This window comes from Panicum virgatum, chromosome 9K (genome assembly GCF_016808335.1).
Source record: "Panicum virgatum strain AP13 chromosome 9K, P.virgatum_v5, whole genome shotgun sequence".
NCBI lineage: Eukaryota > Viridiplantae > Streptophyta > Magnoliopsida > Poales > Poaceae > Panicum > Panicum virgatum.
This window is the reverse complement of record NC_053144.1, coordinates 18222339-18248725: the sequence shown is the minus strand read 5'-3', so window position 1 is coordinate 18248725 and position 26387 is coordinate 18222339. Positions and strand designations below refer to the sequence as shown.

Sequence of the window (26387 nt, the reverse complement as noted above, 5' to 3'; positions counted from 1 at the left end):
CAGAAGCGGAGGCGGTGGAGCCTCCAAGTCCTGGCACGGCGGAGGTTCCGCCAAGTCCTGGCGCGGCGAGTTCAGCGTCCCCAGCCTCCCCTGTTTTTCCAGAACAGGGGACCCCAACAGCGGCGGCGGATCCTGAGTTCGCATCCCCCCGTCCTCCTACTCGGAGTTCGTGGATGCCTACCACGACGGAGAGGAGCTCCGATTCAGGCGAGTGGACGACGTCATCGGTGATGCAGAGCTGCCGGGGCTGGCCTCGTGTCTCACCGATCCAGAGCTCATGCTCATGAGCGCGGAGGAGCCGGCCACGTTCGCGGTTGCGGAGCGTGACGCGGACTGGCGGAAGGCCATGATGGAGGAGATGCGGTCAATCGAGGACAACCGCACCTGGGAGCTGGTCGATCCGCCGGCGGGATGCCGGCCGATTGGCCTGAAATGGGTCTACAAGGTAAAGCGGGACGAGCGCGGCGCCATTGTCAAGCACAAGGCTCGGCTCGTTGCCCGTGATTTTGTGCAACGTGAAGGGATTGATTTCGAGGAGGTGTTCGCACCGGTGGCTCGGATGGAGTCGGTGCGGTTGCTGCTAGCTCTTGCGGCGGCAAAGGACTGGCAGGTCCATCACCTCGACGTCAAATCGGCGTTCTTGAACGGCGACCTGGAGGAGAAGGTCTACGTCAAGCAGGCGCCGGGCTTCGCGGTGCCGGGGGCAGAGCACAAGGTGCTCCGGCTGCGGAAGGCTCTGTATGGGCTGCGCCAAGCTCCCAGGGCGTGGAACGCCAAGCTCGACACCACCATGGGTGAGCTTGGGTTCGCACGCTGCGCCACCGAGCATGCGCTGTACACACGACGACGGGGGAAGGAAGAGCTCATCGTCGTGTACGTGGACGACCTGATCGTCACCGGAGCTCGGGCGCAGGACATTGAAGCATTCAAATGCGAGATGGCGGCTCGTTTCAAAATGAGCAATCTCGGCGCACTCTCCTACTACCTCGGCATCGAGGTAAAGCAGGGGAGGGACTCCATCGCGCTGGGCCAGCGCGCCTATGCGCTCAAGCTGCTGGAGCAGGCCGGGATGACGGGCTGCAAGCCCATGGCGACGCCGATGGAGGAGCGGATCAAGCTGTCGAAAAACAGCACGGCGGCGAGGGTGGACGCAACGCATTACCGGAGCATCGTCGGCGGGCTGCGGTGGCTGACGCATACACGGCCGGACATCACGTTCGCAGTCAGGTATGTGAGCCGTTTCCTCGAAGACCCGCGGGAGGACCACTGGACAGCGGTCAAGCGGGTGTTGCGCTACGTCCAGTGCTCTCTGGACATAGGCGTCGTCTTCCCCAGGCACGGCGGGCTTCAGCTGACGGCATTCAGCGATGCGGACATGGCTGGAGATGTGGATGGACGGAAGAGCACCACAGGTGTGCTCGTCTCCCTTGGAACCGCACCGGTGGCTTGGCAGTCACTGAAGCAGAAGGTGGTGGCGCTGTCAACCTGTGAATCGGAGTACATTGCAGCGGCCACCGCGGCATGCCAAGTCGTTTGGCTGCGCCGGCTGTTGGGTGAGCTCACTGGCGTTGAAGCTCGCCCGCCAGCACTCAAGGTGGACAACCAGCCGGCCATTGCGCTGGCAAAGAACCCCGTCTTTCACGACCGAAGCAAGCATATCGATGTGAAGTTCCATTTTCTTCGGGACTGCGTCGATGGGGGGCACCTTGTCATCAAGTTCGTCGACACCGGACGGCAACTCGCTGACATCCTCACCAAGTCGCTCGGGCGTCTTCGGTTCTCGGAATTGAGGAAGATGATCGGCATGGATGACGTCCAGGGCTAGCAGCAGGATTAGGGGAAGTAATGTAAGACTTAATCTGCAGCTGTCCCTTTTCTGATTTTGGTCAAGGAAGTCTGCAGTTTGCTAGCAGCCTTTGTTGACTTGCAGCCTTTGTTGACTTATGGCTCTAGGCCACTAATGTTCAGATAGTGATAGAAGTTATTAGCCATAACTGGTAGCACCTTAGAGTAGGTAGCAATGGTGTATAAATATGAATGCAATGCAATGAGAAAAGGCAGTTCATTCTTGCCACATTCTAGTGTTCAGCTCTCAGCCAGCGCAGAGAGCAGATAGCAGAGTGTATGTGTGTGCAGAAGAGCTCAGCTCTTCTTCTACCTTGGAGCTAAGGAGAGGGAGAGGAAGGTGACCAGGTTGCTTACCTGGCCCTTGATTGCAGGGACCAACACTCCCGCCCCACCACCTGGCGACAGGCGGCGGCAGGGGGCCTGCCGCCCGGCGGGGGGGGGGGGGGGGGGGGGGGGGCGGCAGGCTCCCGCCCCAAATATAAAACTCCGCCCCTTCCCTCGCGCTCTGATTTTCTGCCCACGAGATCCAGAGAGGGGAGTTGGAGAGAGGAGGGGTGAGTGAGGTAATTCCACCGGCGAAGCCCTGCCGGATTTTGGATCCGAACCGCAGGTAACCAATATTTCTCATGTACTGGGAAGCACTGGGAAGCGCTCATCGTCCGATGAGTCCCCACATTGCTCCATTATTCGCGCATCCTGGTTTTTTTTCTCCATTTCCTCCACAATTCCAGGTATCCGCTCGCCTTCATCTACCAAACCTTGTGGTTCTGGTTCTGGTTCTGTTTCTGGAGCTTGCATGTTCTCTTCTTCTTTATCCTCTTCCATCTCTTCATTGCATTCAGATGTTGTGTGTGTTGACCCTTCACCTAAATCACCAGTCTTCTGGTGAATCTGAATTACCATTGCGAGAGGCCACCCACTTTCAAGAGCTGCGTGCATGTAATGTTGTCATTCTTCCGTACTACTTATATGCGTCAACTCCCAGAAATTCCCATTAGTTTCCAGGAAGTCAAGGTATATACCGTAAGCAAATGTGTCTTTGGATTCACATTGAACATCCTGTGAAGACATTTTCGTATGGACTCAAAACTCTTCTCTAGGGGTTTATCTAGACTGCACTGTCTTCTTTCCAATGCTGATAGCCTCTATAGGAATCATGAGTAATTCTATAGAAGTCACCGTAATGAACTTGAAACGCCACTTTGCTCGACATATCTGGCCATCCAAAAACTTCATTTTAATTAATCTAATATCTAGAAATATGCTATGCCTTCAATTATAACCACTAATCCGAACCCTAAGTGCGTACAATAATAAAAAATACTAATCATAAAATTAAACATACAAAAATTTTGGAATGACAAAGTTGAGAAATATTGGTTACTTGCGGTTCGGATCCAAAATCCAGCAGGGCTTCGCCAGTGGAATTACCTCCCTCACCCCTCCTCTCTCCCTCTCCCCTCTCTGGATCTCGTGGGTAGAAAATGAGGGCGCGAGGGAAGGGGCGGATTTTTATATTTGGGGTGGGAGCCTGCCGCCCCCTGCCGGGCGGCAGGCCCCCTGCCGCCAAGTGGTGGGGCGGCAGGCTCCCGCCAAGGACCTCTGCACAAAAAAATTATATTTATTTACATATAGGTCCCTACCGCCCTCGTGCCGGGCGGTAGGGGTATAGAACTGTAAAATCTGAAACCAAAAATATATTTCTGTAATTTTTTTTTTAAAAAAATATAAAAATAAAAAAGACGCTGTGCGGGCGCCGCGCCGCGGCGACGGGGAAGGTTGTAGAAATCTCTGGACGCGAGACCCAAGTTCTCCGAGGGTTTTCTTGCCTTTTTACCAAGGCAGGTAGTAGGTTTTCTCGAGGATGGAGCGAGGAATGGGCTCTTTCCGGGCGGCGGATTGGCAGGCCGTTTTGCGGCCCACGCCTCTAACATCCGGTCCGAAAAAAGACAGAGGTATACTGAGAAAATGGTTATCCAAAGGTGTTTGGATTCAAGTGCTATTGTTTTAAAGTGGTAAATTTTTATATTAGCTTATTTAAATAGAGGTACTAATGGGTTAGGATAAACTTCAGCTAAGATTTAAATATTTTAGAAGGAGGTATAATTACTAATAGATGCTAAAATTTAGCGCTTAACTGGATGGTTAGAAACTACTTCGACAACAATTTTGGTACAATCTTTCAACTTCGTTGGCATGTCGACTGTTAACTGGAGTATACGCTTGCCGGTCGTGCAGTCGGACGTCTAGCACTACTTGAATTTTTTTAAAAATAAAAATCAAATTGTGAGAAACATGGAAAGGGTGATAAGTTGGCACCGTACTGATTTATAGTTGGTTGTTGTGATTGCTGAACAACTCTCGATTCGGGCCAGCCGCGCGCACCCACCATTTTCCATGGTGCAGCGTAGCAGAGGCAGAGCAGCGGTATATGTATCCCCACCACGTTCTATGTTCTCCGGTCTTCAAAATTCAAATACATGCTCACTCGATTGATTATTAATTGATGTATTGTTTATCAATGAGACCAAATCTACTTTCACTCTGTTCTGCTGCAACTTGCCAACAGTATTTTTTTCTCACACCAAACCAGCACCAGCCAGCCAAATCAGCATCAGCCACCAGCCACGGCCAGCCGAACAGAGAATTTTTGTTAGGCCTATGTGTCCATGTGTACTTTTTTTTTGGAAAAGTCCAATTTTCACTCTCGAACTATCGCAAAAGTCTGATTTTCAACCTTCAACTACGAAACCGGACAACATAGGCCATCCAACTGTCAAAATCGGACAAATTTGGCCCTTGGGGTTGTTTTGTATTTTCTAAAAAAATTAAATAAATCTAATTAGATCTAAAAAATCAACACTAATTCACTTTAAATCAGAAAATTATGAAACTAGTACCAAAATTTTTCTAAAAATTTAACCTATCTATTATTGCTCCATTTGAATCTTAGTTATTAAAAATAATAGGCATAACTGCAAGCAATCAAATATTATGAACATAAAAAAATTAGATCTGAATAGCTCACAAGTCATGTGACAATAGATAGGTTACGTTTTTAGAAAACTTTTGATACCCATTTCATAATTTTTTGACTTAAAATGAATTACTTATAATTTTTTTAGTGTAAAATTGAATATTTTTAATTCTCACAAAATGAAAAACCACCTTCAAAACCACCCCAGGGCCAAATTTGTCCGGTTTTGACAGTTTGATGGCCTATGTTGTCCGGTTTCGTAGTTGAAGGTTAAAAATCGGACTTTTGCAATAGTTGGAGGGTGTAAACCGGACTTTTCCTTTTTTTCGCAACCGTGCCTGAGCACGTTTTTCATTAAGAGGATAGTCCATGTGTACCTTGTTATTTATCAAATGCGGATTTTGAAGAATCGTCAAAAAGGTGGAAGTCCTCGTTATGGTCATAAGTGAAGTCTACTTAAATGTGACTTTCTGTATGTCAAGTTTCCCCTCACTTGAGCTTCGCAGTAACCTGCCCATACGAATCCAAGTTCAAATCTTGCATTTAGGACGCACGCCACTGGCTGGTAGATCAACTACCTTCTAACTCCGGGCACATTTCCCTTTTTAGTGTAAGCATCGGATCAACTTGCTCAATTTTTATTCCTCACGTATCGACGAGGTAATTAAACACAGGCAAAAGAGAATGAAGCAAACAAAGTCGCAAAGGAAGATACATGCAACATCATCTCCGATCGGCGCGTGATCACGCAACGCAAGCCTCGCGCTCTCACTTGCTGGCGGCGGCGTCCTCCTCCTCCTCGGCATCGGCGGGCTTGTCGCCGTCCCCCTCCTTCTCCTTCTTCTCCTCCTCCTCCTCGTCGGCGAAGGCGGCGGCGGGGAACGAGCGGCCGATGCCGACGTTGGACTTGAAGTAGATCCTGTCGCGCTTCTCGCCGTCGAGGCTCATCTCGACGATGGGCACCCACAGCATGACCTGCTTGCTGCGCACCCCGGTCATGCGCTTCATCCGGCCGTCCTCCACGTACGCAGTGACCTCGGCGTCGTAGCGCACCCGGGTGCCCGTGCCCCGGAAGTAGTGCTCGTAGGGCGCCTTCTGCCGCATCCACACGAACCCCGTCTCCCGCACCCACCCGCACTCCTCCAGCCCCCGCAGCGGCATCACCCCGCCGGGGAACCCCAGCGCCCGCAGCATCTCCTTGGAGTGCGCGAAGCAGGCCTCCGCGCCCGTGATCACCTCCGCGCCCTCCCGCTGGTCCCGCCGCCCGCCGGCCGCCGCGGTCGCCGTAGGCACCGTCGTCAAGGAAGCCATCGCCGCTGATCGGAGCTGAGCTAGCCGACGCTGATCGCCGACGACTCGCTGTATGTGAAGTGACTAGGGGTGGCTTGGGCTTTTGGTTATTGGACACGTGCTCGACTGCCTTCTTGTGTGTGATGCAAGTGAGCGTTGCGGCCGGGATGCTTTATAGGGGGGAGACGGGGAAGAAGTGCGGGAGTGAATAGGTGGTTGGCCGTTGAGCTACTGGTCAATCGGGTAGCTGAGTAGCTGACCATGGAGGCGGTTTCGGTTAGCTCACCAAGCGCAAGCAGCCAGGACGTTCGGCGCCTGACCATGGAGGCGGTTTCGGTTAGCTCACCAAGCGCAAGCAGCCAGGACGTTCGGCGCCGAACGGGTACACCTAGAGGCCTAACACATGGAACTCGCCGCGCCCATCCGGCCGTGTCTGTCCCCTCCCTCTCCACCAGGACATGCATGCACGCTCACTACTGGGTTGTTGCATGATCGGAAATATGATCGGCAATACAATCTCTCAAAAGGAAAGAGCTGTGCGTGCACGCGTTGCCGTTTCCGTTTCGATTGAGCTCGATCAATGCAGCGCGGTCGATCATTGGCTGAGGCTGATGCACGATCTCTACGATTTAGAACATGTGATTCCTGAAGGCAGCTTGGAAAAAGCTAGCATCCTTAAGGAATGATTTGTGACCAGTACCTGCCCCCAACAACATCGCTATAGCTATAAAACTCCAGTGATGAAACGCTATCCACCACCCATCTTTTGATGATTGATGAAGCAGCCAAACTCACACTAATGAGCCTGAAAGTTTTTAGATATGTGTATATAAAATTCAGGCCGACTCTTTTATCTTTTATAGAAAGGAAACATCTGGTAGGTGATAATCTTTGGGAAAAGTTCGGTTTACACCCTCCAATTATTGAAAAAGTCCGATTTTCAACCTTCAACTACGAAACCGGACAGCATAGGCCATTCAACTGTCAAAACCGGGTAAATTTGACCCCTGGGGTGGTTTTGAAGGTGATTTTCCATTTCGTGAGAATTAAAAATATTCAATTCTACACTAAAAATTTATAAGTAATTCATTTTAGGTCAAAAAATTATGAAATGGGTATCAAAAGTTTTCTAAAAATGTAACCTATCTATTGTCACATGACTTGTGAGCTATTAAGATCTAATTTTTTTATGTTCATAATATTTGGCTACTTGCAGTTATGCCTATTATTTTTAATAACTAAGATTCAAATGGAGCAATAATAGATAGGTTACATTTTTAGAAAAAATTTGGTACTAGTTTCATATTTTTCAGATTTAAAATGAATTAGTTTTGATTTTCTAAATCTAATTAGATTTATTTAATTTAAAAAAAATGCAAAACCACCCAAGGGCCAAATTTGTCCGGTTTTCACAGTTCGATGGCCTATATTGTCCGGTTTCATAGTTGAAGGTTGAAAATCAGACTTGTGCGGGTGAAAATTAGACTTTTCCCATAATCTTTTTATCAGTCCATAACTCACCATCATTCGGTGATTCCAATTCATCTACGTCACTAGTAAGGTCTTTTTATCTTTTATTCTAAAGTGGCTAGATATAGGTTTCTAAAGTTTTAAATGTTACCGAGAAGGTAGCCTGCGGTCAGCCGGTGGTGGAGTAACTTGTTTCTAATGTGTGTAAGAGGAGTTTTCTTTGATCTTTTCTGTATTAGCTGTCTACTTGTTTAAACTATAAACCTCTGCTGCTTCTCTCTTAAATGCATCGGCAGTGCTCTAGCCTTATCGTTCAAAAAAAAGTTTTAAATGTTTACTCGCTTTTCTACTCTATCCCATTGTCAACTATAAAGACACCAATGTTTGATATATATTGGTTGAAATGAAATCTTCACATAAATTTCAGAAAGGAGATATTTTTCATAACTTATAACACGTCCGAGTTATGCTTGGCCACCATCCTCTATGCCCTTCTGTAACACCTGCCTCGCAGACAGTCCGCTCGGGGCCGGCGGACAGTCCGCCAGGCATCGCCCAGATATTTATCTGGATGGATGTGGGACCCACTCGTCATTTCTCTCTTCCTCCTCACTTCGTCCAGAGCCGAGCGGAGCCGAGCGCTCGCGCCGTCATCGCCCCTTTTCCATCGATCTCCCTCCTCCGGCCACCAAACCTCGATTCCTCGTGCGGGAAACTTTCTCGGCACCTCCTCCACCTTCCCAAACCCCCAGTCCAGCTTCTCCCCGGCCGGAATCGCCCAACCCTCACCGGTCACCATTGGAGGTGCTTGAAGCTTGCTCCACCGTCGATCCGCCTCTCCGGTCGTCCTCCACTTGAACCGACCGCGGGAATGGATTCGTGGTGAGTTTCTTGTGCTTCCCGGTCTTTTTCCCCTTCCGTGGTGCATCGCCGGCGCCGGAGAACGGCCGCCGCCGCCGCCGCCGCACTTACTGCCGCCTGTGGCGAGGGTCAGAAGCTAGGTATCGCGGATGGTCCGCCTGGGAGGTGCGGACAGTCCGCCGGTCAAATAGTTTTCGTCCAGAGACGATGTTGTCTCTGGTGGTTTAGCAGATTGAACTACGGACAGTCCGCTATAGGGGAGCGGACAGTCTGCCGTTGAAAGTTGAAAGTTATCCAGAGACGGTGTCTCTGGTGGGGTTCGCAGGATTGAACTGCGGACGGTCCGCCACTTGTGCGCGGACAGTCCGCAGTAGATTTTAGAAATTTTTCCAGAGGCGTTGTTGTCTCTGGTAGGCTGGCGCAGGTGTACTGCGGACGGTCCGCCACTTGGGCGTGGACAGTCCGCAGGGTATTTCAGTTAAAGTAAAATAGTTACATCTTTGGGCTGCACTCATTTATTTCATATGCATACGTGTAGCATCCGCAGCTGAGGGCGCCGTATTTGAGATGATCGCGGCACCGCAGGAGCAGCTGACGCAAGCCCAAGAGGAGAGGTGTGAGCACCCGGCCCAAGGCCCGTTTGACCCCAGTTCAGTGCAGCAGCCCGAAGGTAAGCCCCGGTGCACATCCTATTAATTTTAAATTATGACACTTATATATGTATTTATTGCTTATGCATTACGTTTAGGAGTTGTTTAAAACCCTAGTTGCATGAACCCTAGGTGTCCTTGAGTTGTACTAGTATGTATGGGACGGTAGAAATGCTATGCTAGATAGGGTTCGGTAGAAGTCGAGTAAATCTTGGTTGCTCGCGAGATATAGGATGGTTTTATGTTTCCAGGTATGAGTACTAATTTTGGATGAAAGTCTTGGAAAGAAAGAAAGAATAGAATCTGAGACCGGACAGGAGAAGTGTAGTTCCGCCTGTGTCGGTTAAGGACCGAGCCGTTGTTGGCCCTGCTGATCATGTTTGAACTGTACTAACCGCATGCCGGGAGTAGGAGGTAGTCGAAACCAGTAAGCCGAGTACTGCCTTGCTTCGAAAGTACAGAACTTCTACCCACCCCTTTGGGCGAGTCGAGTGGCCGCGGAGAATCGGGATGCATATGTTTACTTTTGGTGGTCTCTCGTAGGGCTCGGCTGACTATATGCAGGTGGGGCGGTTCTGTAGTTCGAGGCGGGGAGGGGAATGGTTGGCATGTATAGTCCGACGGGGCAAATACGTGCCGTGTTGATTAGATCCACCTTGCAAGATTAAATCGGATCGATTCGCCGTCAGTCGCTCTCGGATATGAGCACCTTGGTCACTGCGTCGCAGCGTAGTGTTGTTTTGGAGAAAAACGGTTATACCCATATTGATGAACTTTTGATATATCATTTATTGTTACATTATGTTTGCTCTAGATTTAGTTATGCAAATATTGGACTATGTTAATTTATATAAAACTTGAGCTAAAATAAGGAAAGTGAGGAATAACTTTAGTCGCTGTTTTCTGCAAAATAACTACCAGCCAAAAGCCTTGCATGTCTAGATATGTGGGCTAAGTTATACCCACTGGTCGAGTAAGCATTGCTGAGTATTAGCATACTCAGGGTTTGTTGCCACAATTATTTCAGGACACGCAGACGTAGACTTCTGTCCCTACTGCGCCAAGTTCATCCGCCGTGATGCAGAGGGATGGGAGGTCGTGGAGCCAGATGTCTAGATATGGATCTCCCTAGGGCACACTTTTGGTTGTTGTAGGCCATTTCCTCTAGTTGAACCCGAAATTTTAGTAGTGCAAAGTTTGTAAAATTATGTATTTATTCAAACTTGGTTCGTAAAACTTAAGGTAAAGTCTCATGTAAATTTATTGTATGTTCAAGTATGTGTCGTGCTTGTACCATCTGCGCCCACCTTCGCATGGGACTATCGGTGATGTTTCGATCGGGGCGTGGGTTGAGAAAGGATCGTCAAATTAAGCCGTTAAGCTAATGAGCCCGATGTGTTCAAATGACGATCATTATGCTTAATTAGAATTTTAATTTGACGGTTCCGTCATACCTTCTAGAGAGTGTTCCTCAAGCGGGTTGTGTGATTGTGTTGTCCTTTACTTTTTGTGTCTGTTAGTAGTGTGACTCTCGTAGTCTCTTCAATAGAGGCAATGAAGATGGCTTGGCAAAATGTTGATATTGCTCTGGATTATGTTCTCATCCTTACTTTAGGAGGAGGATCGGTACACCATATTAGAAGCACCGGCAGATCTAGAATTTGAATTTATATTAGGGGTGCTCCTTTTCCTCCTCCTCCTCCTTCATTCATGGTTGAAAATGGTTTTGAGGCCAGCACCTAACTCCGCCGTTGATTAGGAGGCTTCTCAACCTTTGGAGGACACCGCTAATTAGCTACAGAGATCTTGCAAAAAATAGGTAATAATTTAGTAATAGACTTTATTTATAAACAAATTACGTTCTTCATTATTTCGTCCATGTATAGTTGCTTCTATAATATAATAACTATATTTTGCATCGTGATGCGGAGGACATAATATTGAACCATTCCTTTATCGAAAACTAAACTAGTTGGCTAATCACATCATGGAAAATTACTTGGATAGAGACTCTCTACCAAGAGGCGAATCTGCATTATCATTATTGGTGTCAGAGTCTACGTGATACCAATAGTTTTAGAGTACTACTAGTGTAACATCCCTCTATTAGTACACATATATAATACCAAAACAAGAATCTAAATATATTTGGTAAGATTTAGAGCTTCATGACGTCAATGGATGAATTTTACAGATCCGCCCCTTGAGCCCTTGACGTGCCCTGTGACCTCAAAAAAAAAATTCACGTCACGGTCTTACGGTCACGGAGAGCCAGCAAGTGAGGCGCCGACCCACGGCGTGCCGCGCCCGATCGGGCTCGTGGCCGTGACCGTGATCCGTGAAGGCCACGAACGCGGCCCGTCGGTGACGCCCGGCACCGCGCCACGCACCACTTCCTCGAAATCTCGAGCCTTTTACCTGTGAGCCATTATGAAACTTGGCTCTAACCCTCAAGCCACTAAAATAAAGTTGCACACCTATAAGGACAAGTTGAAGTTCGTTTTACCCTGCAAGCCATTCCATCCAAACTTGGTGATAACAGACGTTAACTGAGCTGGAAAAATACTGGAATGCCCTTTGGCAGAGAAACAATGGAACTTTGTCTGTTCCCTTGGTGCCACTCGGTGGGCTCATTTTTTTTGGCACCAAATGTACAGCAGGGCTGTTGACGCCAAAGAAACAAGTTCTAGTTTTTGTTATTTATAAACAGCCCAGAATTTGTAATAAGAATCATATTTGCAACATCTCATCATCATATTTTGTTAGAAACAGCCCAGAATTTGTTTAAAAATAATATTTGCAACATTTCATCATCATACTTGACGAACATGTCATCAACATTACTAAGACAATAGAGGTCATCATAGCTAACACATTGAAACAAAGTTCTCAACAGTCACCACGAGTTCACATAATATTTAGTCCCAGTTTACAAATGGCTCAGAAGCCATCACACAAGCCATCACAGTACATTACAACTAGTTTGAGTTTGCATCCATGCAACCAAAAGATCGAGTGTTCATCCATCAAACCAAAAGCTCCGGTTTTCATCCATCCAAAAGTATTGGGCATGGCATCACAGAGCAAAATACATGCCATCATATTACCTTTCACTGCAGTTCTAGCTTCTTCTTGCTCCTGGTATTGGAAGCTGGGCTACTTGGGCTGCCTGATGCAAGAGGGAGCCTCTTTGGGGTCAGCTTCTTCATGATGGCGTTCCTCCTCTTCGGTGTAGTTTCCTGCGCCTCTAACTGGACTGTGGCAAAAGCGTCCTCAATGACAGGACCTAGGATCACAGACTGCAATGGAACAGGCTCATTGGATCCACTTCCAGACTCTCTAGTTGATGAACTTGTACTTCTAGATCTCTTGGTTTTCTTTGCTCCAGAAGAAGATGATGCCTGTCTCTCCCTTTTCTTTGCTGCTGCCCTTTGTACAGCTTCATTTATTGGGAATTGCATGACTGATGGAGTAGCTACCACCAATTGAAGGGGTGTGGGTTAGGCAGGATTTCAGGTTCATCAGACTGAGTATGTGTGCTGTGGCTTGGCTCTCCTAAGCTTGGATCACCAATTGAAGGGGTGAATGGGGTTTCAACAGACTTGGAAGTAGTACCAATGTCCCAAAGTGGAATCTGAGGGGGACCATTACTTGGCTTGTAATATGCAAAGGTAACGAAGCAACATTTGGAAACACTGTGTTTTTCAAACATGTGAAGCAAGTCTTGGTCAGTGCACAACTCGATGTTGACCTTTGTATCCAAGGCCCAATAGTAAACTTTCACTAACTCGCCGTAACCATGAGGATTGGTCTCCACAACTTCATCAACGAAGTCTTTGAAATTAATGCGGTCAGCATCCACAACTTTGCTCAGTTCATACCACTGACCACGACAGTTTGGAGCAACAATCCGCATTTCTAACGTGAAGCTACTGTCTGCGTCGTCCATCCTACAGATGAACAAGGATGAGCAAGCGCAGCAGTAAGCTATCGTGACCTAATGCATAGAGAGGGGGGGGGGGGACGGACAACTCACCCGCCAGGAACGAGCCCGCTGACGCTGTTGCTTGCCGGAGCCATGCGCGAGCCCGCCGTTCCCGCCCGCGCGCGCTGGTTGCGCCACGCCTGGCCACACCCGCCTCGCCTGGGAGCAGCCTGGCCCGCCGCGCCAGCCGCGCAGCGCCCGCCCGCCTGGCACCGTCCGCCCGCCGCGCACCGCCCGCCCGCCGCGCCTGGCACCGCCCGCCCGCCGCGCCCGCCGCGCCTGGCCGCGTCCGCCGCGCCTCGCCCGCCCGCACGGTAGCGCCGCCGGCCCGCCGGTAGGGTTTGGAGCCGCCCTCACGCGAGTCTGCTCGGATGGATAAGTGAGTTGGGCGGGTGCGGGCGAACACTGAAGGGCAGAGGGCCACTGAAGGGCAGAGGGCAAAATTGGAACTGGAAATGCTAGGGCCCACTTGTAAGATCAAGGAAACGGTGGTTTGCTAACAGATCGGGGACGGAATGGTTTGCAGGGTAAAACGAACTTCAACTTGTCCTTGTAGATGTGCAACTTCATTTTAATGGCTTGAAGGTTAGAGCCAAGTTTCATAATGGCTCACAGGTAAAAGGCTCCGAAATCTCTGTGATGCCACCACCCGACACCGGAAACGAAAAAGTAACCGGGAGGCCGGAATCTTGCGATCGAGGGCACCACCGGCGGCGGCGGGGGTAGCACCGGAGGGGGAGCCGTGGAGCGATCCGCCGGGCATCTGCGCCCGATGTGGGCGTGGGGCTGCGTCGAGCGCGTGGCCGCCGGCCTCCTCGGCGGCCCCCTCGCCGGCGGGGGCCGCTGGAACACCGCCGTAGCCGTCGGGGTCACGGCCGCCGCCGGGCTCGTGGTCGTCGCCGTCGTCGTCTCCTCCCGCAGGTCGGTCGCCCCCCCGCGTCCCCGCTCCCGCACCCTTTTCTGAGACCGTTTATGCTGCTCCCTGCCTCGACGCGTGCTTCGATGCAGAGGCGGGCTCAAATCTCCGTGGTGGCGGCGGCGGAGGAAGGCGCCGCTCACGGCCCAGGAGTGGCGCGGCCTGTTCACGCCGGAGGGGAAGCTTCAGGACGGCGGAGTGAAGCTTGTGAAGAAAGTTCGGAGCGGAGTAAGTCGCAGCAACCATGGATGCTGCTGTAATCCAGCCCTTCTGAAGTTATGAGGCTGATTCATGTGTTTATGTTTCAGGGGATTGAACCGAGTATCAGAGCATTGGTCTGGCCATTCCTTCTGGGAGTGTAAGTAATCTGGAAGCTCTGGATGTCGGTCCCAATACAGTTGTGGTAGAGCTTAGTGACGCATATTAGATTCACAAGATGCTTGAACATGAGATATCCATGCTAGATCTTTTTTGTTCTCTATCGTAACCTTATCCATGCATTTTGGGAAGACCTGTAACATCATAGTATCAATCTGAACTTACACAGTTACAGGCTATTGGGCTGGTTAAACAGGCAGAACAAGATTTATCAATATGCTAGTTATACATAAGACTAAATCTCGAGTGATTATTATCTTGTAGCATTCCTTTCAATGGGTACAACATAAGATATTTTTTCTATAGTACGAAACGATATGCTGACAAATTTCATAAGCTTTGTTGCGTGCATGCTTGTGTTCAGGATAATAGCCCAAGTAATCTGATTTTCGACCCTCATGCAGTTATAGCCTTGACAGCTCTGAAGCGGAAAGAGATGCCATTAAGGCCCAGAACAGGTACAAGCTTCAGCATCAATTTTTTTTTATTTTTTTATATATCTTGCATCTGTTCTTCATGTCTGCATATGTTGGAGTGAAGTTGATCAAAATAAATTTGCCTGAGGGTTCTCCACACCATGGCGTTGCCGCTATTTTTTTTTCTTTTAATTAGTATAGATTACAGAAACACGTCGATTTAAGGATGCTATTTGGTTAGATGTTTTTTGTCCTGATTGCCTTAGCTGAATTTGATAACAGTGGCTGATCTTATGTAGGAAGGGATATCTCTTACTGAGGAAACATTGCTTGCGAAAATCCACATACAGCATGGAAGATAGCAAGCAATCAACAAATAAAACAGCTGGAGTCAATCCTGAAGGGGGGATTAGTTCTGAAAAAGGTGAAGAATCTGGTTGTGTTAGTCCTGTTGAATCTGATCAAGTTCCTAAAACTCCTAGTGTGGAAGAGGTTATCTCAACTGAGGAAGGAAATCCATGTCTCAGTACAGAGCAAGAATTGCAGGATGACACTTCGGAAACAAAGCCTGAGAAGATGGATGACAGCCAGTCTTCATCTAGTTCATCTAACAAGGAAGAGAGTGAGAAAAGTGATGTAACTCATGTAGAAACATCTCATAAGGACTTGGCCTCAGTTTGTGAGTCTTCGTTAGAGGATGAACAAGAAAGTATCCCCAGATATTCCCGCACAGGTGGAAATATGGATGATACTGAATTATCTAAGGCTGCCCGCCCTGTGAAGTCTGCACGGGCAATTGAGGATTTTGAGACATGGCAACGCATTATTCGTTTGGATGCAGTCCGTGCTAATGATGAATGGGTTTCCTACTCTCCATCTCAAGCTTCAGTTTCCAGGGAGAAGGCAATTGAATCTGCTAAAGCTGTTTGTCTCAAGGACTATGAACACTTAGAACCATATCGGATCTACCATGCATCACGCCTTGTTGCTATACTTGAGGCCTACGCAATCTATGACCAAGAAATTGGATATTGCCAGGGCATGAGCGACCTCCTTGCACCTCTGCTTGCTGTTCTAGAGGAAGACGATGAAGCCTTCTGGTGCTTTGCAGGTTTCATGAGGAAAGCACGCCACAATTTCAGGCTTGATGAAGTGGGTATTCGCCGGCAACTCAACATGGTAGCCAGGATAATCAAGTACAAGGACTTCCATCTCTACAGACATCTGGAGATGCTCCAAGCCGAAGACTGCTTTTTCGTTTACAGGATGGTGGTCGTAATGTTCCGGAGGGAGCTCACCTTCGAGCAGACCCTATGTCTCTGGGAGGTGATGTGGGCTGATCAGGCAGCAAACCGTGCTGGGATTGCAAAGTCATCTTGGAGAAGAATGCGGCTGGGAGCCCCTCCAACAGATGACCTACTACTATATGCGATTGCAGCGAGCGTGTTGCAGAAGCGTAAACTGATCATAGAAAGCTACAGCAGCATGGATGAGATCATAAGGGAGTGTAACAGCATGGCTGGGCAGCTGGACATTTGGAAGCTCCTGGATGATGCACATGATCTGGTGGTCACACTTCACAATAGGATCGAATAGCTGTGATCTTCATTTCTTGTGCTATTTGTTGTATTAGATCACAATATCACAATTTCATAGTTCTGTTATACCGAATCTCTTTGTATGGTAACACGAGGTACCAGTAATGGATAGAAGCATGGTGATGGAGGTAGCTAGCTTGTTGGCAATGCCAACAACATTTTTACTGAGCAAGCATACTGGATACGGTGGATATAGAGTCCCTTAGATTGAGTCGTTCTTCTGTTACTCAGATAGTTTGATGTAATACAATTTGTGTTTGTGTTTGTGTTTGTTCCTGTCCCTCGCTGCTTCTGCTCATTCATGTGACTGTAATATGATCGGGGAATTTGGTGGATCTGGTTTTCTTCGGCTCTTTATGCGGAAAGAAGACCTCTTCTACCTGTTTCTGGTGTGGTAAGTTTAGCAAGCGGCGTCCAGGCAAAGAATAACGTGACAAAACGAGATACTGCCTCAGTCTCACTCCAGGATAGACAAATCTCTGGACCACAACAACAACTGATCGATGACATCATTGAATGCAAATAATTCCTTGGCACAAAACGTGCGGCGTATATTTTTACTCTAGATCAACCACAGGAATGCTCACCAAATGTCAAAGTTGAGGTAGATCTGGTTGCTTGGTTGATCCGATCTCAAATGGAGCTCTGGATTTGTTGAGGATCTGGTGGTCAGTAATTTGTCTGGCCAGATGGTAACCGGAACCTTTCCCATCTATAAAAAGTATATAAATCTCAATACGCAGACAACACCCCTGAGTGTGCGCGCACACGTAAAATAAAGAAAACTGCAAATAGGTGCTATCGGCTTTCAAGGAAGCTTTAGATATCATCTCATATCTCAGTTCACGGGAAAACACACACGCTCGGGCACAAACATGGATGTTCACAGTACAGAATACTTATGATCAATGAGATAGCATTCTTCTACCAAACAAATACACAATTATTGCACTATTTTCATCCAAATCATTTCACATAGGTGAACCTCTACGAGCTGAGCTACTCCGATTTGGTGTACTGCCGGATACCAAACGCAAGGCCCAGGATCAGAATGGGAACGAGAAACTGCAAGATTTTGATGAGGAAGTCGTTATCCTTGTCCACGTGGCTGGGAGCTTGCTGGGGATTCACATAAGTACGCTTTACTGGGATGGTTGAAGCATCAATCTGCCCGATATGGTACTTCTCCATCATCTCCCTTGCCGAATCGCTGTGGCCAATATCTTCAAAATCAGCAGTAGCATCTTTCCCTGGTTCCAATCAAGAGCAGGGATTGGCTTTCAATATTAAGACAGCAGGGTTGTATGCTGAAAATATGAAGTACAAGGGAAGCATGGCTCACCAGTTACAGCTAGCAAAACCTCATCTCCCCCAGGATGCTCATCCATAAAGGGTGTGACATCATAAACCTGGAATTACTCATATTGCAGCACAGATGACAGAAATTTCCAGTCATTTATTCCATTTTTTTAGAGTAATAGAAAAGAAACACGGAACATTACAGACAGAAGAAGCAAAGGTTTCGATGTTACAACATTTTACACTACCACATCTACTTATACTTTAACAATCTTAATTTGTGGAAAAGGCGCAGGCACAGTTAGCTAACAATAGTCATCACATATTTGTATCTGCAATATTTTTTTCTACAAAGTCCAACTATGTCGGGAAGATCAGCGGATGCTACATCTTGTGACAACAATACTAGGGTGAGAATAAACCTACAGTAGCATAGGTCCAAAATCCTATTTCCTGAAAATAGTACAGCCATTAAGCACTAGCTACACTAAGAATAGAAAAACATTTGGCAAAGAAGAACAGAAGGCAAGTTTCTGTTTTCCTTTTTTTCTTTATAAAAAAATTTCAAGTTAAGTGGAATTTGGTACGCAATTTTCCAACAGAATCTTAGAAGATAATAATATTTTATGGTGTAGCAGAAACCTATATATATAATACAAGGGCATACTGATACTAGTACAGGGTACAGCCAAAGGATGTATGATTGAAAATGGAACATGAAAAATACAGGCCACACAAGAAAAATATCAACCATGAAACATCATTTATTTTATGATATAATATTTTTTTGAGGGTGTATATATTAACTGACTCGTTTTTTCCTGCCATGTACAAGCAAAAAAACAGGATAAGAGCAAACCAGCTTTTTTGTTATACCCCCCCCCCCCCCCCCCCCCCCGCGCTCAGCTTTTCTCTGTTGTAATATATAATCATCTCATGATAAAGAAATGTGCTCATTTAAAGCACCATCCTTGTGGTAAATTCTAACAATATGACATTGCTACGTTATTGGATTGTTATAAGCCATATGATATGATACGCTATTTGTCCTATAATCATCCAAGCAAGCAACCTGAAGTGGACCTAAAATGTGGTTACTGGATCTGGAACGGATAAATACTGATCATGAACAAAATGAAGTGGATCTGAATGCCAGTTACTGGACTTGGATTGAGTCACCCACTGATGAATCACCACCACTGATATTTGACCTCACTAAATATAGGTGTAAGTTTTAATCCTAGTACACCAGTTTAGTTTCAGCAAATGAGTGAATCTGGTTCAGGAAAACTCTGCAAGAGTCGCGGAAGACCTCATGTACCCCTAAGATGGATGCCGCAACTGACTCAATTCTCTTGAAACCGGACATCGTACACCCCAGCCAACCATCAATTCTCATGCCGCAAGAAACCCAGCCTATCATCAATTATTCTCCAAAAAAAAAACTTATCATCAACAGAAAGCCATCCCTGACTCTTAAAACCTTCGCAGCCGGAAGGAAACGAAAGCAATCACCATTCACCAGCAAGAACACTCAACAGCCTCACAAAGCCATACCACACAAGGGTACGAAACAACCAGAGTCAGGTCACCAGCCATCCAAAACCCTATGGCACCACATGGGGGAGGGGAAGGGAGGGGAGGGGGAGGGAAGGCAAGCCGCACCTTGCCGTCGATGACGATCCAGCAGTCCTTGGTGACGTTGTGCTTAGCGACCTCCTCGAACTCAAACACCTTGTCGCTGGCCATAGCAGAACCCTACGCCCTGGGCCAAAATTCCCTCCGAAAGAGTCAGCGCGTTGCAGCCGCGGAATCGAGGAATCGAGGCCGTTGAGGCGGAAGCGGTGGGTTGCTAGTGGTTGGCCGGTGGGCGTTGACTCACCTGCGCCGCGCTTCGAGACGGAGGCGGAGGCCGTCGGGGAGGTCAAGGCTGCGTCGCGCAGGCGCTGGCTCTGGCGCACGGGAATACGGGATGCGAAGAGGAATCGCAGGATTTGGACAGGCTCCGCCGCTCCGCACGCGATGCTCGTGCCGGCATTTGAGCCCGCGGTGCGCCCCGCCCCGCTCCCCTACCCCATCTGCGCCGCACGCGGCTACAGCGGTGGCGTTCCCAAAATGCCCCTCGAATGCCCCTCGAGAGCCAGCAGCTGCTTGGACAGCGGTGGCCTTTCCTTCGTCCCGTCTCTCTTGTCTGTGTTTAGTCAGGGGTGAAAAAGTTTTGATGGAAATTTTTTGCAATTTTGATCACTAATTAGATGTATTAAATTAAGTCTAATTACAAAAATACCTTCACAACTATGGATATTGTAGCAATTTTGTACCTAATAAGGCCTTTGACCGCATGATTTGACGATGATTAGAACATGGTCACTGTAGCATTACTGTATCTAATTATGTATTAATTAGACTCATTAAATTCGACTCTCAAAGTTTTATCCATCTCTAAAAAAGTTTTACAAATAGACTACATTTAGTACTCCATACATACAAGATTCTTTTTTTGCAAAATTTTTACCGTTACAATCAAACACGGCCCTTGTTGGGATTCCAGGCCCGGCTCGGCCCATATAATGTCATGAGAAGGAGGGAGTTGTTGTTGCCTTTTTCATTTTTATATTTTAAAAAATTAAAATTTCAAAAATATATGGCCGTTCTAAGAAATTTCAAAAATGAACCACTATCGCCCTCGGCGACAGGCCCCTGTCGCCCAGGCAGGGGGCGACAGGTCTTTTTTTTAAAAAAAATTACAAAGCGGTCCTCGGTCAGCGCGGCGCGGGGGCTCGGCGGCGGAGGGGGGCCGGTCGCCCCCCCGGGCGATAGGGTCTCCCCTCTATATAAGCCCTCCACCCCCATTCCCTCCTCATTTGAGCCCAAAAATTCCACCAAAAATCCAGAAAAAAAAAGAGAGCGGTGAGGACAAGGGAAGCGGCGAAGCCTTGCCGGATTGCGCACTTGTGATCTGCAGGTAATTATATTTAACTTATGTATTTTTACATTAATATTGTAGAGTAATTAAATTTAATTAGTGCTATAGTAGAACCAATTTAAGTAGGAGTTTAAGGATACGCATTTATTATTAGTTTAGGAAATTAAGACTACGCGTTTATTATTACAATTGTAGTACTATTAGAGACGTGTTTATAAATTAATTACGATTTAGAATAGAATTTCGCATATGCAGTATAGAATTTGAGTGTCATCACGTAGTTATGAATACTTAAATGTTGTAGTTGAAATCCATACTTAGTTTTTACAGATTATTGAATAAGGTAGTGAAGTAAAGAGTATAACTCGATAAGTATTCTGTGATATACAGATATGTCGAGTAAGATGCAGTTTCAAGTATTTTTTGGTGACTACAATGTTTTGTATGGGCCAAATGGAGTAGACCTTTCTGCCTTTAAGTGCACATCTAGCGCCATAGATAAACCTCTGGAGAGGAGTTTTGGTTCCATATATAAGTGGCTGCAGCGTGGGTTCCGTGTTGATCCGGCGACACATGTGATGACCGTCCATTCTCTTGTTAATTGGGAAGTAGAAAGTGATTTATGAGAATTGATGATGATACACAGCACTGATGACTGGAAGAAGTACATGTAAGCAACTCTAGAGCTTGGGTGGCCTCTGGCCATTCTTGTTCAAACTCGGGAGAAGACACAAAATGAAATCCAACATGGTGCAGATCAAGCAGCTCCGAGTATTCGAAGAGAGACCAACTATGTTGAGCAAGATGAGTCAGAAGAGATAGAGAACCAAAACATCGGACCACAGGGCCTTGCTGATGAGGGAGAGAGGATACATAGCATCGTGGACGAGATGGAGGCAGAAGACCAAGCCGCAATGGAGATGGAAGAATATGAGTGCTCATCTGATGATGACTGGTACTCATTGCCAAAAGAGTGGAAGGAGCATGATTTTGGCAATCATGTCGTAGAAGACGTACGAAATCAGGAGTGAGAGTACAGAGAGAATGAGGTAGTGCAAGGTGCAACATATCCAAACATTGAAGCCGTAAAAGATGATGTGAGAGTATGGGCAATATCATTGAAGCAAGAATTTAGAGTCGTGAAGTCTGGCAGTAAAGAATATGAGGTGAAGTGTGTGAATGATGGATGTCCATGGCGAGTACATGCATTGAAGAGAAAATGGAAGTAGAACTGGAAATGTTCCGTTGTGACAGAGCACACTTGTCTACTTTCAGAAGTTCAGCCCACGCATCGCAATATATCATGCGACTTTGTTGCAAAGCAAATATATGGATTGATTATGGACAACCTAAATTATGAGCAAAAAATAATTGTTCGACACATTGAGCAGACTTATCAGTACAAAATTAGTTATTTGAAGGTATGGCGGGCTAAACAAAAGGTGTTCGAGATGCGGTTCGGCACATACGAGGCATCATATGACAACCTACCTCGTATGTTATTCCAGGTTGCTGCTAGAAATTCTGGAAGGTTTTATGACACATACCTCGTACCAGCCGTGACTAGGGGGCAAAGCATTCTGCAACGAGCTTTCTTTTGCCTAGGTGCCTGTGTTAGGGCATTTTAGTGTTGTCTTCCGGTGATCTGCATTGATGACACATTTCTGACTGGAAGGTATAAAGGTCAGATACTCACCGCAATCGGAGTAGATTGCAACAATCAAATAGTTGAGCACCGAGCCCTAGAGGTGCTACGTCCTCGTCCACCTGGGGAGCAGATCTCTATACACCACAATTGGGTTGACAGGTATGTAGTGAAATATTATTGTTTATCACTTATGTATTCGTTGGTATTCCTTTGTTTCGACAATTTTGTTTATTGCAGGTTACGTGAGTCCGGTCTACTGACTCTGGGCCGTCTTGTCGAGGGTGGGCTTGTTCAGCTCGACCGATCCCTCCTGACGGTGCTCGTTGACAGATGGAGGCAGGAGACACACACGTTACACCTCTCGTGTGGGGAGATGACTCCTACGCTGCAGGACGTGGCCTACTGTCACAGAACAGTTCAAATAATACCAATTAAGTGCAGTAATTAACACTTAAACTCAAACCAGAATTACTGCACTCAACCAGTACACTCAGACCGCCTGCTGTAACCAGGATCGATTACACAGGAACTCTCGCCAAAAGACGAGCACAGATGATTACCGACAACAAAAGCGTTCAAAGCCATTTACAACCCGAGTTTAACAGAAGCACCAACTTAAACTACAACAAGCGCTTACAAGACAGATTTACAATTCAAACCTCAGAATTCAAACGCAGCAGAAAGCAATTTAGAGTTGAAAACAAGCTTCAAAATACAGTACGATAACCAACGTCACAGACAAAGATGAGCTTCACACCTTGCCCACTGATGTGAGGCTCACCTGCCCGAACTTCATGGAGAAGACGGGACCCACTCGACCGACCAACCCGGAGGAAGTGGTTGACCAATCCACGAGGCGCAGATCTCTTCGAAGTCCTCCGGAACGCATCCTGCTAAAAAAATATTTTTGGCAACAACAGGCCTGAGTATTCTAATACTCAGCAAGACTTACCCGTCCATGGGTATACTTAGCCCATTAACTAGACATGAAAAGCTTTTTGGCTCTGGAGTTTGTTTTGCTGAAAAGCTACTAATACTGGATCCTTACTTGCAATATTTTAGCTCAACTTAAGTTTATAAAGTACCAACTAGATTTGCCTAAACATCTAGAGCACGCATGGTTGATCACATTATCTTTTCAGAGTACCACAGCCAAACATTCTCAGTTCAATCTCATTCCACTTCTTTACTACGATGCGATGAAGTGACCAAGGTTCTCTTAATCGAGAGAGACGGCGAATCGATCCGATTTAACCTTGCAAGGTGGACCTAACACACACGTCACATATAGGCCCCGTCGGACCCTACGTGGCAACCCTTCACATATGCACACCGAATAGCCGAACTGCCCTGCGACCCAGGACTGCTAGCCCCACCGATACCAACGAAGGGTCAGCCATGAGTTTGCATACTAGCTCCACTGGTGAAGACAGTATCAAATCCGCCTACCGGTGCACATATGGTACTGAGCTTACCGGTTTCGACTACCTCCTACTCCCGACATGCGGTTAGTACTGTTCAAACTCGGTCAGCACGGCCAACAACGGTACGGTCCTTAATCGACACAGGCGGAGGCTTACTTTCCATCCATTCCATATCCATAACCAAATCCATCTCCGCCCGGTCTCCATTTTTCCTTTCTTCTTCTCAAGGATTCGTTCTCCAGTAACTTTTCATAAGTAACAAGACCTATATCTCGTGAGTGACAGGAATCACTCGTCTTCTACCGAATCCTAATTAAGCATTGCAGTACTAACGACCTGTATACTAGTACAGTGACTGAGGAAACCTAGGGATCATGCATCTAAGGTTCCAATCAACTCCTAGAAACTTAAATGCACAATAATTATATAACAAATATTGAATACTGAAATTAAGGGTTATGCACCGGGGCTTGCCTTGCCAGTCAGCGGGGTTAGCGACTTCTGGATCTGGCTCGACGGCTGCTTCGGCTTGCGGTTCCCCTGCTTGTGGCTCCGGGATCGGCTCAGCGACTATCTTGTAGACGGCTTCGCTCGCGACGTCTATAGGTAAGGAAAGATGTCGTGCACTAATTAAAATGGTGCAAAGAAATGACACAAGTGATCCTGATGCAATGATAACACCGAAAGAAAGATTTTATGGCAGCGCAAAAAGGAAAACTGCGGCTAGGAGCGAAACACGTGCAGGAACTCAACTTGCCGACATGAATAAATCACAAAACTTTACTAGCATGAAAATACATTGATATCACATGCAAGAAAAATTTATAAACTTTTATGGCAAAAAGGAAAACATTTATTTTTGCCCTAGCAAAATAAACTGAGCAACAAAAGATCCACAAACACGCATATAGGCTATGCTCCTGAAAATTTTTCAGTGGACTACACATAAAAAGTGTAAGCTACTGCAAAAATTTCATAATTTTTAGAGCAATAGAACAACCGGTATTAATTAAACCGGCTTAAACACAACCCAAATTTTTAGCAGGGGCAAAAGTGTCATTTCCCATGCACAAGTATTTTTATTCTGAAGATCTCGATTTTAGAAACCTAACAAAATTTATTTTGCATTTTTAGGATTTTCCTGCATTTTTCTACAAATTTTGCAAACTTCACTCAAATCAAACAAAAACAAAACAAAAGACCACCCCTTACCCCCACTGACTAGCGGGCCCCACCCGCAGTGGACCAGAGGGAGCAGGGGCTCCACTGCTTTGCCCCGGCCACGCCCACCGGCGGCGCGCCGAGCGCGAGCGCGGTGGCCGTGGGGGCCGGCCGGCCAGCAGGACCGCACGGCGGGCTCGCGCGCAAGGGGGCCCGTGCGCTCGCGGCCCGCGCAGGGCAGCGCGAGGGCGGAGCGAGGCGGCCGCGGAGCTAGGCGGTGCGAGACTCAGGGAGGCCCCGCGGCCCCGCGGCGCGCGGCGGTGGCGCGCGGGCCCGCGCAGGGGCGCTCCGCGACGGCGAGCGGCGGAGGTTGGCGCGGCCACGGCGGCGCGACAACGTTCCAGAGGTGGCGGCCATGGAATCCGAAGTTAAAAAGGTCGGGGAGGGAGAGGAGGTTGCGAGGAACCTCACCGTGCGCTCGAATCGAGCTGAGGAAGGCCGGGAGAAGGAGCTCGACGGGAGGGGCGAAGCTTCAGACGGAAACAATGGCGGCCGCGGTGGTCTGAATGCCGATTTGGCCGGGGAGCGGCTCAATCGAGCTCAAGAAGGGGTGGTGGAGCTTCGGGGTGAGGCTAGGGAGGTCGGGGCGCGAAGTATTGAAGCGGAGTGGCGAGGTTCGGCCGGAGGGACGTCGACGGCGAGCTCTGCTCGTCTCGGCTCCGCGCGAGCGCAAGGAAGGAGAAGGGAACGGGAACGAGAAGCATCCAGGCTCGTGAGCGGATAAGGGCAATGCAGTGCGAAGGGCGAGGATCACTGGCACGCGCGGTCGTCGCGGTATGGGCGCCGAACACAGTGACGAACAGGGAATCAACAGTGGAGTTTCAACGAATTTTGACCCAACTTTGACCAGTCAAAACTCAAATTTTCATATGGGAACATGAAATTTGGCCAAAATAGAAGTTGTAGAGGAAGAAAAGATCTACAACTTTGGTTTTGGGTGAAAGTTGATTTGAGGCTTGGATTAGGGAGAAAAACGAGACCGAAAATGGCTAAGCAGACGCTTACTATACGAACTTAATTAGCGCTAACGACGAACTTAAGTCCACGATTAGCGGGTTAAGCACATGGTTAGCATCGCAATTAACACTGAGGTGTTACACCTACCTCCTCGGCCTCCCTATTGTCGGGGAGGCTGTAGGTCCGCGTGTGGTGGCGGCCTCGTGAAAGTATGACCTGGAGGCCCGTTTTGCCCTGGTTCACCGCGTGGAAGAAGCAGGTCCGATCAACAAGCACCCGCGAGCAGCAGGTTCTTTGAAAACCTGGTTTCTACAGTTTACAGTACGTATTCATTGCATATTTAAGTTTAATTATTACAATTCACATGAGATAGCTGTGGACTGCTTATTTGTACACTTCAACGTTCGGCTCTGATCACTCTCGTATTTTCCATTACATACGATAGATGATATCTTTATGCTTCGATGCTCCATTAGGACTAACTACGATTCAAACTCGACATTATGTATATGTCCAGTGAATG

The 26387-nt window shown here is 47.6% G+C and overlaps 3 protein-coding genes across 3 annotated transcripts; 1 reads left to right on the top strand and 2 right to left on the bottom strand.

Annotated features, from left to right (window-relative positions):
• Positions 1–5434: 5434 nt before the first annotated feature.
• Positions 5435–6263, bottom strand: LOC120648423. The gene has a single exon (XM_039925200.1). It carries the CDS (start codon positions 6134–6136, stop codon positions 5594–5596), a length of 543 nt encoding a protein of 180 aa, XP_039781134.1. The 5' UTR covers positions 6137–6263; the 3' UTR covers positions 5435–5593.
• Positions 6264–13722: 7459 nt separating this feature from the next.
• On the top strand, positions 13723–16659 carry LOC120648422 (rab GTPase-activating protein 22-like). Its single transcript, XM_039925199.1, has 5 exons — positions 13723–14002; positions 14090–14225; positions 14306–14355; positions 14780–14833; positions 15091–16659. Exons 1-5 carry the CDS (start codon positions 13854–13856, stop codon positions 16385–16387), a joined length of 1686 nt encoding a protein of 561 aa, XP_039781133.1. The 5' UTR covers positions 13723–13853; the 3' UTR covers positions 16388–16659.
• A 522-nt stretch (positions 16660–17181) lies between these two features.
• On the bottom strand, positions 17182–19742 carry LOC120648424 (cytochrome b5-like). Its single transcript, XM_039925202.1, has 4 exons — positions 19571–19742; positions 19354–19453; positions 17732–17798; positions 17182–17639 (listed from the first exon to the last, which is right to left on the bottom strand). Exons 2-4 carry the CDS (start codon positions 19435–19437, stop codon positions 17389–17391), a joined length of 402 nt encoding a protein of 133 aa, XP_039781136.1. The 5' UTR covers positions 19438–19453; positions 19571–19742; the 3' UTR covers positions 17182–17388.
• Positions 19743–26387: the final 6645 nt, after the last annotated feature.